The sequence below is a fragment of the Bacillus rossius genome, chromosome 14, assembly GCF_032445375.1.
Source record: "Bacillus rossius redtenbacheri isolate Brsri chromosome 14, Brsri_v3, whole genome shotgun sequence".
NCBI classification, from domain to species: domain Eukaryota; kingdom Metazoa; phylum Arthropoda; class Insecta; order Phasmatodea; family Bacillidae; genus Bacillus; species Bacillus rossius.
The window spans coordinates 2,564,870-2,578,965 of NC_086341.1; the positions used below are offsets into that span (position 1 = coordinate 2,564,870).

Here is a 14,096-nt window from a genome sequence, read left to right on the forward strand (position 1 = left end):
CAGCTCATCACTTCGCCTGGCAGTTAGACAACCCGCTATGCAGCTCAGCCTTCGCCTGGCAGTTAGACAAACAGCTATGCAGCTCATCCTTCGCCTGGCAGTTAGACAACCCACGGAGCTTAAGAGAGGCTAAGGAGGAATATTCTCGTTCACTTGACTGTGGCGCAGGGTCGGAAGTACCGCCTGCTGCCTATGCGTCATGCACAGGCTTCCTGGTGAACAGATTGTTCTGACCTACAGCCGGCATTTTCACGGTCCCCTCCCACATGTGCGCCCTATCAGGGTATAGGGTGGGAGAAACTTCCAGTTCGTTTGTACATTCCAGAGCTATATAATTTAAAACAGAACTGCTAGGGATCGCTCCCTGTTGTTTGATCGGGAAGGTATTAGAGCAGAGGCTGGGACCACCAACCCAGCATAGTCACCGCCTCAGCCCCGTACCTCACTCAGCTTACCAGACAGTTGGCTGTGGCCTGAGCCCTGAGACTTTATCAGCACTGCTGGTGTCTACCCCGATCTGGGACCCCTCTGTCATCCAGTGAACCCGTGGTCCGGTGGAGGCCTATCCAACCTCTGCAGCAGGAAGAACACCAGAATGGCCCATATCCATCGTTCACCGTCTGTTTCAAAAAACCTCTGCAGGAAACGTACAACATTATTAACCTGTGACGAAGAAGGCAAGAATAAATTGCTCGGTGGAAATGACCTTGAAGTAGTATCCAAAGCTTGAAGATGAGGCTACGGCTAGTTTGACTGATCTGCGTGCCGCCGCCTTGGCTGTGGAAAACAGGACACGGACAGAGTTGTGAGACCAGGAGAATCAGTCTGGTGGGGGCAGGCGCTAGGACCTTGCAGAGAGGAATGCCGCTGCACTGGGAGGTAACTGCGGTGCAGGGGGAAGGGGGGGGAGTTGACCTGGAACGAGCTGTAATTTGGCTGCCTGTGATGGCTGGCCTACATCGGGGGTCCGCGGGGGCCCATCATCGTCTGCAGGACTGCATCCGTGACGGCCCGTCCGTTGCGCCATGAATATTACATCAGCGTCCGAGCGGGCGGATGCGGTAGATACCTGGAGGGGAGCTCTGGGATTCCCAGAGCCCGCAACTGTAACCACGTGACCTCCCCCCAGGCACGTCGGCCAATCACGAGGTCGGGTCTCCGGAAATTCCCGCATACCGAGAAGGTAGGCGCACCGACCCGCCTCGAAGGACCTGCTACAGGCCTTTGTCGGTAGTCACAATTCTGGCCTTACACACATTATTAGGTTCACACCTCATGAAAACACCAAAACTCCCCCCAGGCAACATATCCCGATTAGGGCGTAGTCCTGGTTAGGAGAAAATATGGATATTTAAAATGCCTGACACTGTTGCCAGTGCCCAACATGGGTTCCTGGAACCGGGAAATAGATTCGCCATTTCTATTCGCGGCATGTTACTGGAGAGCGCACGGCTAGGTCGAGAGGTTGAGGAGGCCTTACAGTGCCACATAAACATGCAACATTCATTATTCAAAAAACACCGCTGGTTAATTCATTTGTGGAGTAATAATGATATTAGATTCTCGCCATATGATCTTCAGCATGTATGGTGGATTTAAATAATTAATCCAAGCAGAATATTCACACCATTTTCTGTCTTGTCGGTGCTCACACGACCAGACTCTTAACTCCAAGTCAACTGCGAGTATTCATGAACATGTTCGTTTACAGCTGCGTTACACTGGCCGTTTAAAAAAGTTGATTGCCAAGAAAGTCCATGTGCTTCCTTAAGATCATCAAGAGGTGCGAACATTGCAAGTGCACTTCAATCCCATGATAAATTATAGGAGAACTGGATGCTACAGTGGAGCTTATATTTTTTGTGTTGGTAAACATATATAATTTAATCATCGTGGGTCTATATCGTGGAGCTTTTTTTAAGCTTGGTCGATTCAGTTAATAGGGAACGTGAGAAGGTTACATTTTTAAATTGCGTGTGTACACGTCCTGCCTGAACTTAGGGTTTGTCTGCGAATTTATAAAACAACTGATTGATTTTTTTTAGATTAAATATTTTTTTAGTTGAACTTAAGAGATTCAGAAAATATAACTACCATTGTTATAATTATATTATACGTATGTTGTCTGTAAATCAGTCTCAGTTTGTGTGTGTGTTGTTAAGTCTGTAAACTGTTTGCTTACCTCGGTATGTAATGTTTATTTCATCTGAAAATATCAACTTCTAGCTGGGTCTTTTTCAGGTGACTTTTTTTTCCTTCTCTTGAAGGTGGCAGTGTTATTATTTTCCCAAGGAAAAATCTCGCGACACCAGCTCCAATGCCACATCGATTTGAGGGACTATTACACCAAGGTCCTTACGCTCATTTAGCCAGGGTGTTTCCCTTGGAGAGAAATGTGAATTAATGGCGCCTTAAAAGAAAGCGATCGTTGGCCCGATAGCCGCGGGCGTCTCGCGTGTAGCCTCGCCCAGCCCTTGAAGGGCGTGTCGCCTCGTGGGGAGGGGAGGGGAGGTGACCTTGACGCGCGCGCAGAGGGAGGGGAGGCGACCTTGGGCAGGCGCCGCCCCTCTCCACCGGGCGGCTGGGTGAGGAGTGTCCTTAAGGGGCCCGCCTCGTCAGGGGTGTGTGTGTGTTGGCGAGGCGGGATGATAAGCGCGACGCTCGATGGTGCTTCTAGCGCGGTGTCTCCTCTGGACTGGCGCGCAGTCTTCTCGTAGTCACAGGATAACTGTGAAATTTGAGCGGTGACCGTAACATTATATGGCCGATAAATGAAGATAAGGGTGTATTGCAAGTCCCTTAAGTGCTTTTAATAATCTGTACTGATTGTTTTACGCCTAAAAATTACTCTGAAAACACGCGTTTTAGCCATTTTAACTCTTCTAGAAATACAGTTTAAAAACATTATCCAAAATTAAAAGTACTTTTCGGGCCTCAGCGAACTCTTAAATGCTTTTCGTAAACATACCCCACTCGGATATCTTGAGTAGTTTTGAAATCGCGTTGTTTTTCCTGAAACTCTGCGCACCGTGTGTGTGACTAGGTAGGCGGTACCCTTAATGTTGCACGCCGAGCGAGGCGCGCTGGTGCTTCTGGCATTGTATCGCCTCTAAGCGCATGGGCCATCTATATGAAATTTTAGCGGTGACCGTAACGTTATATGGTGGACAAATGAAGATCAAGGTGTTATGCAAGCCCCTTAAGTGCTTTCCAAGAATTTGCGCCGGTTGGTTTGTGCCTGAAAAAATACCCTGACAATACGCAATTATTAGAGACCGGAAAATTTTAGCGGGTTCATTGACCTTCAGGATGGACTCCGATATCCTCTAGACACCCGGGCAAATGCCAACTGTTCAATGGCTGCTGACTTGCGAGTCGTCTCGACTGGGGTGGTCTGTGATTCGACAACTTCTACGAGTGATGGGTCTCTAACTGGCCCTTCAGTCCTCCAAGATTAACAGTGAACCAATAATTGCAGAAGCAGCACTAAGGTATAATTTATTTGAATTTTTTTAGCAAAAGACGAAATGAACCCGCGAATTTTTCAGGTCTCTAGCAATTAGTAGAGACATGCAAAATTCGCGGATTCATTTCGCTATAGGCTAGCATAAAAAAAAACTATACCTTCGTACCGCTTCTACGACTGGCCCGCATTTTATCCGGGGAACTGTGAGCCAATGGGAAACACTGAACCCAAGAGAGTGCCGAATTACGGACAGCCTATTTGAGACGTCTCACGCGTCAGTAGCCAATGAACAGGTGTCATTTCCGCGAGTATTTAAAGGACTGTGGAGTCTATCCTGGAGGTCAATGAATCCGCGAGTTTTTTCAGGTCTCTAGCGATTATCCATTTTAACTCTTCTGAAATTACAAAATTACAGAAATTATTGGCCCTCGGCACATTCTTGAATGGTTCTCGTAAGCGGACCCCAGTAGGGTAGCTTGAGCGGTTCGGCGTGTGTTCGGGTGGGCGGGGCCACAGTGGGGGAGGGTGGGGGGGGGAGTGCGCGCGCTACGAGGGGAGGGGGTGACCTTGGGGAGCCCCGCCCCTCCACGGGCGACCGGCGGGAGTCCTCAGGAGCGCAGCCGGCGAGGCGGGCGACCGGCGGGACAGCGGAGCCGCGATGTCCGACGACTGGGGCAGCTTCGTCATCGTCGCGCTGCCGTCCACCCTCCAGCACCGGGACTGCGTGAGCACCTGGGTACTGCCTTTGAATATATACACTGTATAGAAGTCGCGAGTGGATAAGATTTACTCTACGTTTTTCAGGAGCGTATGACGAGCAGCTTGGGAACTTCACCGCTGCAGTGCGCTGCCGTAACGCCCTGTATCGTCTTAGTTGTTATGTACACGTTAGAGCGCAGCGCTGTCGCCCGCTGTCATTCCCCGCACCCCCCACCTATCATTCACTGCAGCTCAAGGTCGTTCAACGAAAGGGGTGAAGGGGTGTTTGAAGAGTTCGACACTTGTCCGCTAGGGACCACCACAAGTCGATGCCCTGGAGATGGTGGCGATTGCGGCGGTGAATTAACCAACTACCTCAAAACCGTATTAGAAATTTTAACCTGGGCTGGCGACTTCTATACAGTATATATATTCAAAGGTACTGCTCGCCTTCTGTGTCCGTGGCGTCCCGGGAAAAAAAAAACAGTTTTACACTTATTTTAAACGTACAGCGCTGCAAAACGTCATCAAATTTGTAACAAAACTTTTGCTTTAATATATGGGAAATGGTTTAGGGTAGGGGTTTTTTTTTTTTTAATCTCTGTGGGTTTATTATATATAGACAGTAATTTCACTGTTATACATATTCATGCCCAATTTCATTGAGTAGTTTTAAAAATAACTTTGAGCGGGGAAACGGTAGTTGGGGATTTTTTTTTAAACTCGGATGAATTTAATTATTTTTTTTCTCGTGTATTTAACGTCAAGTATATAAAAATTTCATCAGAAAAAATTACCAAAATTACTGGTTACCGGTGATTATTTGTGCATGTTCGCACTGTAGCGTCGAATTTCTCGGTTTGGTTCTTGTTTATTGATATCGATATGCATTCGAACAATTTTACTTTAATGTATTTTTTTTCCTTCGCATCTACTACTATCATACTTTAATTCAAACGTTTTAAGATTCATTAGTCTTCACTCATACCTTTCGATCTCATTTTCAATATATTTATTTTCGGATAGTGTTTTTTTTTCACGTGGTCATAAAATTTTTTGTGATAAAGTCATTATGTGCATAATAAAACTATTTTCAAAAAAATATTTTAGTGTTATGTTAAATTTCATTTAACTAAAACAAACGAAAGATTCACATTTATCCGCTTCTAGTTTTTTTATATAATAGCTTTTCTCAATCTGAAGACAAATATTTGGTTGAAATATCAATTTTTTGTGAGAAATAACATTTGTAACATTCGCTGCTCACATTATTGTACTATCTTGAAATATATTGAAAAGGTGTTGTTGAAACTAAATGTTTGCCTTATAAAGAAATACAGCTGTTTTACAAGTTATCACTGATAAATTATTCAATATTATAATGCGTTTTTTCCTTCTTTGAGAATCAATTATGCATTTCGGGTTGGCCAATCCTTGTCTTGTATGCCGTGTAGGTATAGATATGTATATATGTATATTATACATAAATTGTGATTACCAGCGAAACTACGTTTGACGAAAAGAAAGGTGCGTGTATTTTATTTACGTACGCGCGTAATAAGTTATACTTCTTTTTGATATAATATACTAAACTATATAGTAATTAATAGTTACAAAAACTAAAAAAATATGCTACATGACTTTTTGCAACAGCACAATGTATAGAGGGTTAATTAATTATATGTATATTTTTCACGAGTTTTACACAGAGAAAAAATATACTTCACTTAGGGGTTGGGATAATTTTTTTAAAACCAGATTCAGGCATAAATTTTTGTTAAATTTGAATTTCAAGTGTGCGAAATTCCATTAATAACTAGAAAAATTATTATTTAAGTGGGTGGGATAGAGAAATGGAAATAATATTTGACCAGTAATTTTGAACAGCAATTATACAAAATTATATTAAGTATTAACAAAATTCTGTTTTAAAAGGTGAGAAATGTGTGGAATTATTTTTTTAGAAATCTCGAGTAAACAGGGGGATAGGGTTTTTTTTCGAAATCAGATGAAACCCTTACTTTCTTATTATTTTGAATTTTAAGTGCACAGAATTCCTTCGGTTAGATAAAAAAAACTCTGTTGTTGCAATAGGGAATGTGTGTGTGTGTGTGTGTTTGTGTGTGTGTGTGTGTGTTTTAATTCAGATTTTGAAAAAAAATTTCCACTTATTTTAAACGTCAAGTTTGCAAAAATGGCATAAAGACAATCTGAAATTCATTTCCTTTCCACGCGCACGACCGCCCTATGCGCTGCTGTGAATCAGCAGACTGGAGAAAATGGCGGTCAGATCTTGTACACACGGCCTGCTGTTACTGTTATTTCTTTTATGGCCTGACAACGTTTAATAAATCGATGAACGGCGGCTGCACGCAGAAAAAGTGTCCCGTTACGCACATTGTTCCGTTACGCTGTGTCCCGTTACGCTGTGTTCCGTTACGCTGTAGGTGAGTGCAGTAATAATAGGTTATGTTACAATTGACCAAAAAATTATGGTGTTTCATATAATTTATGATAGATATTTGATTACACTTTATTTATATGAAAACTTGTTCATAATTATATTTAAACTTTATAGCTAAACGCCAGTTATTAAAATTAATTACAGGTCATCTACACGTGAACTGTTTCGACGACTGTTTATAAAGTGAAGTGAAAAGTTAATGTTGTTTTCATTGCTTATTACAACAACAATTTCGGCAATAAAGGTTAATAATTATGCTTGCATTTTAAAAATTTATTTATTAGTATAATTTCAAGTATTTATTCTTTTATTATTAAAATAAAAATGATTCATTTTTATTCATAAAATTATGCAATCATTTCACATATATTTTGTTATGACGTTGTCACGTTAAACTATCGTCCGTAAACCGACTTTACAGAGAAACAATTTTTTTTTTAATTCTGAGCGCCGCTTCAGTCCTTTCGCCGTGTCTCCCCCGACGTGGCTGCGGGGTAAGGGAGGCCGGGGTGGGCGCCAGCAGTGCTGACAAAGTCTAAAGGCTAAGGACACAGCCAGCTGTCTGGTCAGCTGAGTGATGACTGTGCTTAGGTGGGTAGGCCTGACCTCTGGTCATTGCTGAAGCTCTAACACCTTCCCGATAAAAAAAAGGGGGGGTTGTCTGTAAAGTCGGTTTGCGGACGATAATTTCACGTGATAACGTCATAAGAAAACATTGATGAAAAATTGCATACTTTTTAATGATCAAATATCATTTACAGTTTTTGCAAATTTAGTCTAAATAATTTGTTTAATTAAAAATCACGAACAATTAGTTTTAAAAAAGCCCGCCTTAACCTGTTTGATATTATAGAAGATTTTTCTCGCACGGTGGTTGGCAGGTTCTTGCACGCTCTGCTCAGGCGGAACGTGACAATTTTTTTTCGAGCGTGCAGCCGGCGTTCGTCGATTTATAAGACGTTATTACGTCAAAAAAAGGGGAGCAATCCCTATGCAGTTCTGATTTCATATACAGCTCTGGAAGGTTATAAAAACATTGGTTGTCTGTCGGTTTACTAACGATAGTTTAAAGTGATAAAGTCATAACAAAACATTGACGTAATGATTGCATACTTTTATGAATAAAAAAGAATAATTTTATTGAACTATAACAATTTTGTATGGATACAAAAAAAAGAGTAAAATGTAATCTACAATTTAGTTGATAAATTTACTTTTATTTACACTCATTAATTCAAATATGTTTATTACTTTAACGAACAGATTATTTTAACTATAACTTTTATACATGTTTTCTATTTAACTTCTTCCAATCTGTGTTATTTTGTTAAGGATAGGACCGTGATAGGAAAAGTAGGAAACGAATGGGAGTGTTTTCAAGTTTAATGTGCCTCGGAAAAGTCAAATCGACGGGTTTTTTTTCCAATCGAGTGGAAGAGAGATAGATGCGGCGCAAGCGTACAATGAGCGTAACGGGACACGGCGCAACGGGACAATGTGCGTTACGGGACACTTTTTTTCGTGCGTGCAGCCGGCGTTCATCGATTTATTAGACTTTGTCACGTCAAAAAAAAAATACGGTTCTGTAGGCTGACTCGCGCACTGCCCTGTAAGGGCGCAGACTTGGGAGGGGAGTCCCCGACGCAGAGTCTGTGACATGCAGCTCGGAGCTGCGACCAGGCGCCGCTAGCGCCGCTGTCTGCGCCGCTGTCTGCGCGTGGACGCCGCGGGGAAACCCTTCCAGAACTCTCGCGCGCGGCGATAAAAGAAAAACCACCTCCGTTCCATACGAGCTCATGCATATGCAGCGCCCGAGTCGGAGGATTTATTTGCTTTTTTTCCGTCTGCGGTCGCTCTCATTATGCGATCCGAAAACATCGCGTGGAATTAGCAGCGCTACGTTTCAGTATCTAAATAATGACGTTTGCGTGTTTTCGGTTTGCATTATCATCATCATATATATAACGATTCCTTTGTTATTTCCGTATGCATTGCGGTCGGGTCAAATGTAATAATGTTCTGAAAAGTGCTGTGTTTCATACCACACAGTAAAATCTAATATATATACCAATTAGAAGATACAGCAGATTTCAGCAGAGATATGTCATTCCAAGGTAGTCGGGGAGTTGAGGAATTATTCTGCCTAAGATTAAACTTACCTGCTTTTTATTATAATATTACTTATATTGAAAAATAAACTCCTATCAAACTACTCCCAAGTTGTATGAGTAAGTAAAAATTAAATAACTAGAATTAATACATTTCAAAACTCCTGGAAAATTAAAATATATATATTTAAGAAATTGCAATCAAAATATATGTTAATTGCAAGCTAGATTTACGTTTACAAGTCTCTTCTGGTTATGCGGGAGTATATGCCAGCGCGGTGACTGACGCCTGTGAAGTAGGCAACACGTAGACCATGCGTGACGACGCCTGTTAAGTAGGCAACACGCAGGTCTCGGGTGACTGACGCCTGTGAAGTAGGCAACTCGCAGGTCTCGGGTGACTGACGCCTGTGGAGTAAGCAACTCGCAGTGCCCTATGAAAAAATGAACCCAGCCAAAATTTAAAAAAAAAAAAATTCTCCACACCGTGTGTTACGTCGACGGAAGCGCGGACATTTCTGTCAGCTGGTCGGAGACAGATTATTCCGACCTTAAGGCCGGCATCCTCACGTTCCCCTCCCACATATGCGCCCTAATAGGGTAGGGTGGGAGTATCATTCCAGATCCTTTTTAATAATTCCAGAGCAATTAAAGGAACAGAACTGTTAGGGATCGCTCCCTGTTGTTTGATAGGGAAGGTATTAGAGCAGAGGCTAGGGCCACCAACCCAGCATAGTCACCGCCTCAGCCCCGTATCACACTCAGCTAACCAGACAGTTGGCTGTGTCCTGTAAATAAATATAAACATATATACACGCACCTACACACACTCACACTAGTCAAAATAATTATGAGATGAGACAAAAATTATTCGGGTATCTTGCACACACAAAAAGAGGAATCAGACAAGATGTGATTTCAGCGGCATTACAAGCTACAATCACTTTCTAACAGCGGGCAGAATGCAAAGCTACTGAAGCTTACCTTTTGATGACAGAAACAGTGCATGGGGTATCGTCTCAGACGGTCAGTAATCGTCTTCAGAGGTGGCCGATGGTTTGTGTCCCGTTAACAAGAAGCACCGCACAACTCGTAGCGACTGGTCGGGGGAACATCTTGGATGATCCCCTTGTTCAACGATGAGTAGAGACCTGCAAAATTTCGCGGTTTCGATGGCCTTCAGGATAGACTGCACATACCCCTGTACACTCGGGCAAATAACGCAAGTTCATTGGCTTCCGACTTGTAAGTCGTCTCAGCTGGTTTGTCTGTGATTCGAAACCTTCTTTGGTTGAGGGTTTATAACTGCTTGAGATTCGTCCAGATGAACAGTAAGCCAATAAATAGCAAAATTATCTAAGAGGTATATGTGTTTGAATTCTAGCCTATCACCGAATGAATACGCGACTTTTGCAGGTTTCTAACGATGAGTCTCGATTCATTGCGGAACCTGATAACCGACATTTTCTCATTGGAAGGGGAAATGTGCAGCACTTAAAAAAACCAGCAAGAACCTGGTATTAATCGTCTCGTTATTTTGTCTGACACACTAATTAATTATTTTCGCAAGTTTACGGGACACGAAAAATTACCGTAATTTTGCAGAAATAACTTCCAGACCGAATATAAAATATGCTCCTTCCATCCAGAAGTAACATATGATAGTATTAAAGGAAGATTGTCAACTTCCACTATTTCTGAGCCAATTTTTTTGTACTTCTTGCTACTAGATGATTTTCAACCTTATACTTTCAACTTCCAGAGTACTATCACTGTAAAAACTACCACTTCACTTAATTAAATAGAACGTTAGCTCTGAGAAGTGATAAACAGTTTATCTCGCTGCTGCATCTGCCCGGGAAAGTCGCTGCCCGCTCGTGTTGCAGGGTAAACCTTCTTTTCGCAGACGAGAGAGCAAAAACCCGAAGTTCCCCGAAGTTCATGCTTTTTTTCCGTATATTTAATGTAGCTATCCTAACCAAATCAACCGTCCACGATGTTTTAAAATATTTATAATGTAGCTAACCTAACCTAATTGACCATTAGTATCCTTTCATCAACACCGCCAATTTTATTTACAATTAACAGAAAAGAAACGAAGATGCACGATCGTTAGGGACTGGAAAAATTCGCGAATTCATTTCGCGATAGGATAAAATACAAATAGTTATACCTCAGTGCTGCCTCTGCTATTGGCTCGCAACTCACCTGGATGACTCTGGGCCAATTAGAAACACGAAACCAAAGCTTTATCGAATCACAGGCTGCTACGTTGGGACGTCTCACAGCAAGACAGCAGCAAATGGGTGGATTGAGACATTATTTGACAGTGTTTGCGTATAACTATGGAGTTCATCCTGCAGGTCATTGAACCCGCGAATTTTTTTTCCTGTCCCTAACGATCGGGAGGTTTGGTTGTCTCGTCTGCGAAGAGAAGGCTTCCCGTGTTGCAGACGGCCAGCTACGGCAAGAAGAACGGCGTGTGGTACGGCGTGCCCGCCGCCTCGCACGGCTGGAGCAAGCCGCCCCACAGCCGCAAGGCGTCCCTGGCGGAGGCGGAGCTGCCGCCCCCCGGGGGCGGGGTGCCGGGCGCTAAGCCCAGCTCCGGCCGCGTCATCCGCATCATCAGCCACCTGGACCACTCCGTGCAGGTGCGCCGCGCTCTCTCTCCCTCTCTCTCTCCCTCTCTCTCCCTCTCCCTCTCTCTCCCTCTCTCTCCTGGTTCTCGTCGTCAGCTGGTACAGGGATGATCCTCAGTGAAGGAACCAGACCGTCTGCGAGAGATCGTGGCGGGGCTTGACTATGGTCTTGGGTGATGAGGGAGCAAATGCTTCTAGCTTTGCCAATCCTTGTTTGTAAGACTGTGCTTGCCAATGGTTCCTTCTCTGTGGTGAGAACTCGCAGATATTCCCGTGGGCGAAAATGTGCTGGCCCGAAGTGGAACCCGGGTCTTCCTGCTGCAGGTTACTGCGAAGTGCACATGGATGTCGGTCGTGGCCCCCGAGAATAATTATATTCTACGGGGCAGGTCACAGCCATGATAAAAAAAAGGTGTGAAAGAATGCACTTCTGGATTGATGTCTTGATAACAATATGGTAGGCCCTGCGGGAAACTGCGAGGCCGGAGAAAAATTTGTCTGACAACCCTGAACGTCTCGCTTATGAGGCACCCCTTCTTCGAAACAGTCCTACAACAATCCTACTCATTGGTTCATCCAAGGTAGTTAGAAGCTGCATCTCACAACATATAATGAACGACAAGATTTTATGGTTTTTATTTTTATGCTGATTTCATTTTTCAATGATAAGTTTTTATTTATTCAATATATAACAAAAATACTAATTGATATTGAGTTTCGAAGTCGATGAATTTTTCAAAGAGCAAGTAGTATATATATAAATGGGCATATTGGCACAGGCGCCAGGCGGTGGTGGTTGTGGAGGTCCGCCATCTTGGATTGTGACATCACGGCGGCCATCTTGGTAATAAAGGTCAACGTCATCCAAGATGGCCGCCGTGACGTCACAATCCAAGATGGCGGACCACCAAAACCACCACCGCCTGGTGCCTGTGCCAGTTTGCCCATTTGCATACTACTGCAAGTGTATAACGAGTAGGTAACTGCTCCCTGATGATGGCGACTGCAACGTCGACCGAAACGTTTGGTGAATTATTTCGCCAAGGACGCGGCTACAACCCAGAAGCCAAAGCTGATTCAGATTAGTGACATTTTGGAAAATTGCTGCTGAATGTTGTCCGTCTCCTCGGAGCAGAACTGGTCGGTAGCAGCACCGACTCCCGTCGGGTCTGTGTCGCAGGAGGGGTGTGAGTGTCTGTGTGTCTGTGTGTCTGTGCGCGCAGTGCCGTGTCCTGCTGAACCTGCGCACCTCGCAGCCCTTCGAGGAGGTCCTGGAGGACCTGGGGCAGGTGCTCAAGATGAACGGAGCCAAGAGGATGTTCACTGTGTCCGGCCAAGAGGTGAGGACTCTCTCTTCCTGCGAAAACAAGGAGGGGTTTGTCTGTAAAGTCGGTTCACGGACGATAATTTTTACGTGATAACGTCATAAGAAAAACATTGATGAAAATTTTCATGCTTTTTTTTAATTTTCAAATTTTTATTTACGTATTTTGCATGTTTTAATTTAAATAATTTGTTTGAATATAATAATGAACAATTAGTTTAAAAAAGCCCGCCTTTACCTGTTTTGATATTATGGAAGTTTTTTTCTCGCACGGTGGTTTGGCCGGTTCTTGCACGCTCGGCTCAGGCGGAACGTGACAATTTTTTCGTGCGTACAGGCCGGCGTTCGTCGATTTATAAGACGTTATCACGTCAAAAAAATATTTTTCAAAGCAAGTCATGAGGACTGCCGACAGAAATGAAAACATTTTCGCAATTTTTACGGGAAAAAAAATTTATCAAACTACAAATTTGTTTTATCACGTTATTAAAATAACTCCTAAATTACTATTAAATACGCATTGCATGGTAATTGTAGGTATTAAAAAAATAAATAATTATGTTCTTAATTTTTAGGTTATATTGCTACAAAGACTCCGTTTTCTTCGTTATTCAAACTATATATCTATATGAGAATATTAATATATTTTATACTCACTTTTTACTGCACAATAATTGTATACTTAAGATTTAAAAGCTCAATAAGTTGTATTAATAGGAACATATATAGTGTTATCGTTAACACGTCACGTGAACATGTGGATGACGACTTACATGAATTTACTCCCTATCCAAACCTTCCCATAGAAGTTTTCACTTCAAGCCATTTGACACGGGTCCAGACACTGACCTGGGAAACTATTTGTGTTTTTGGCTTGTCTCTGGTTGGCAGTGGGGTCATTACAGACAGCAGCACAAACAAAGAAACACAAATCAGGGTGTCAGTAAAGGGATAAGCCTTGACCCTCAACAGTTATAGCCGACCAAACAGCAAGCCATTTTCAAGCCACCGAATCATGACCAGTGCCTTACCACACTAAACGTAAATCACTTGTGAACAGTTTCATAAGTTTAAATCCAACAACACAACACATTCTTTCTAAATTTATGTTTGTAAATTATACCTGCTTTCCAATTTCTACAGATGAAGAAGTAATTTACTGTTACAGTGTTCAGTACATATACTTATATTCCATCATAAACCAAAAAGCCATAAAATCAGGGATCATATAAGAGGAATAAGTTTATACTTAAAAATTAGTCTAAAAGCTACAAAATTGGTCATATACCTTTTTGTTACTGGCCCTCACTATGTTAAGATTAGTCATTCCTGAAAAATAGTAAAGAATTCTTTCCATAATTTGCCTGGAGTTATTTTTGTGAATTGCTACTGATGG

The 14,096-nt window shown here is 42.7% G+C and overlaps 1 protein-coding gene across 1 annotated transcript in view; it reads left to right on the forward strand.

The window, feature by feature from the left end:
• The window catches only part of LOC134538994 (echinoderm microtubule-associated protein-like CG42247), a 73,200-nt gene that overhangs the window by 17,748 nt on the left and 41,356 nt on the right, over nucleotides 1–14,096 (forward strand). Inside the window, exons 2-3 of the mRNA XM_063380656.1 lie at nucleotides 11,191–11,388; nucleotides 12,600–12,716. Coding sequence (XP_063236726.1) covers nucleotides 11,191–11,388; nucleotides 12,600–12,716 — 315 coding nt within the window. The remainder of the gene's footprint in view (nucleotides 1–11,190; nucleotides 11,389–12,599; nucleotides 12,717–14,096) is intronic.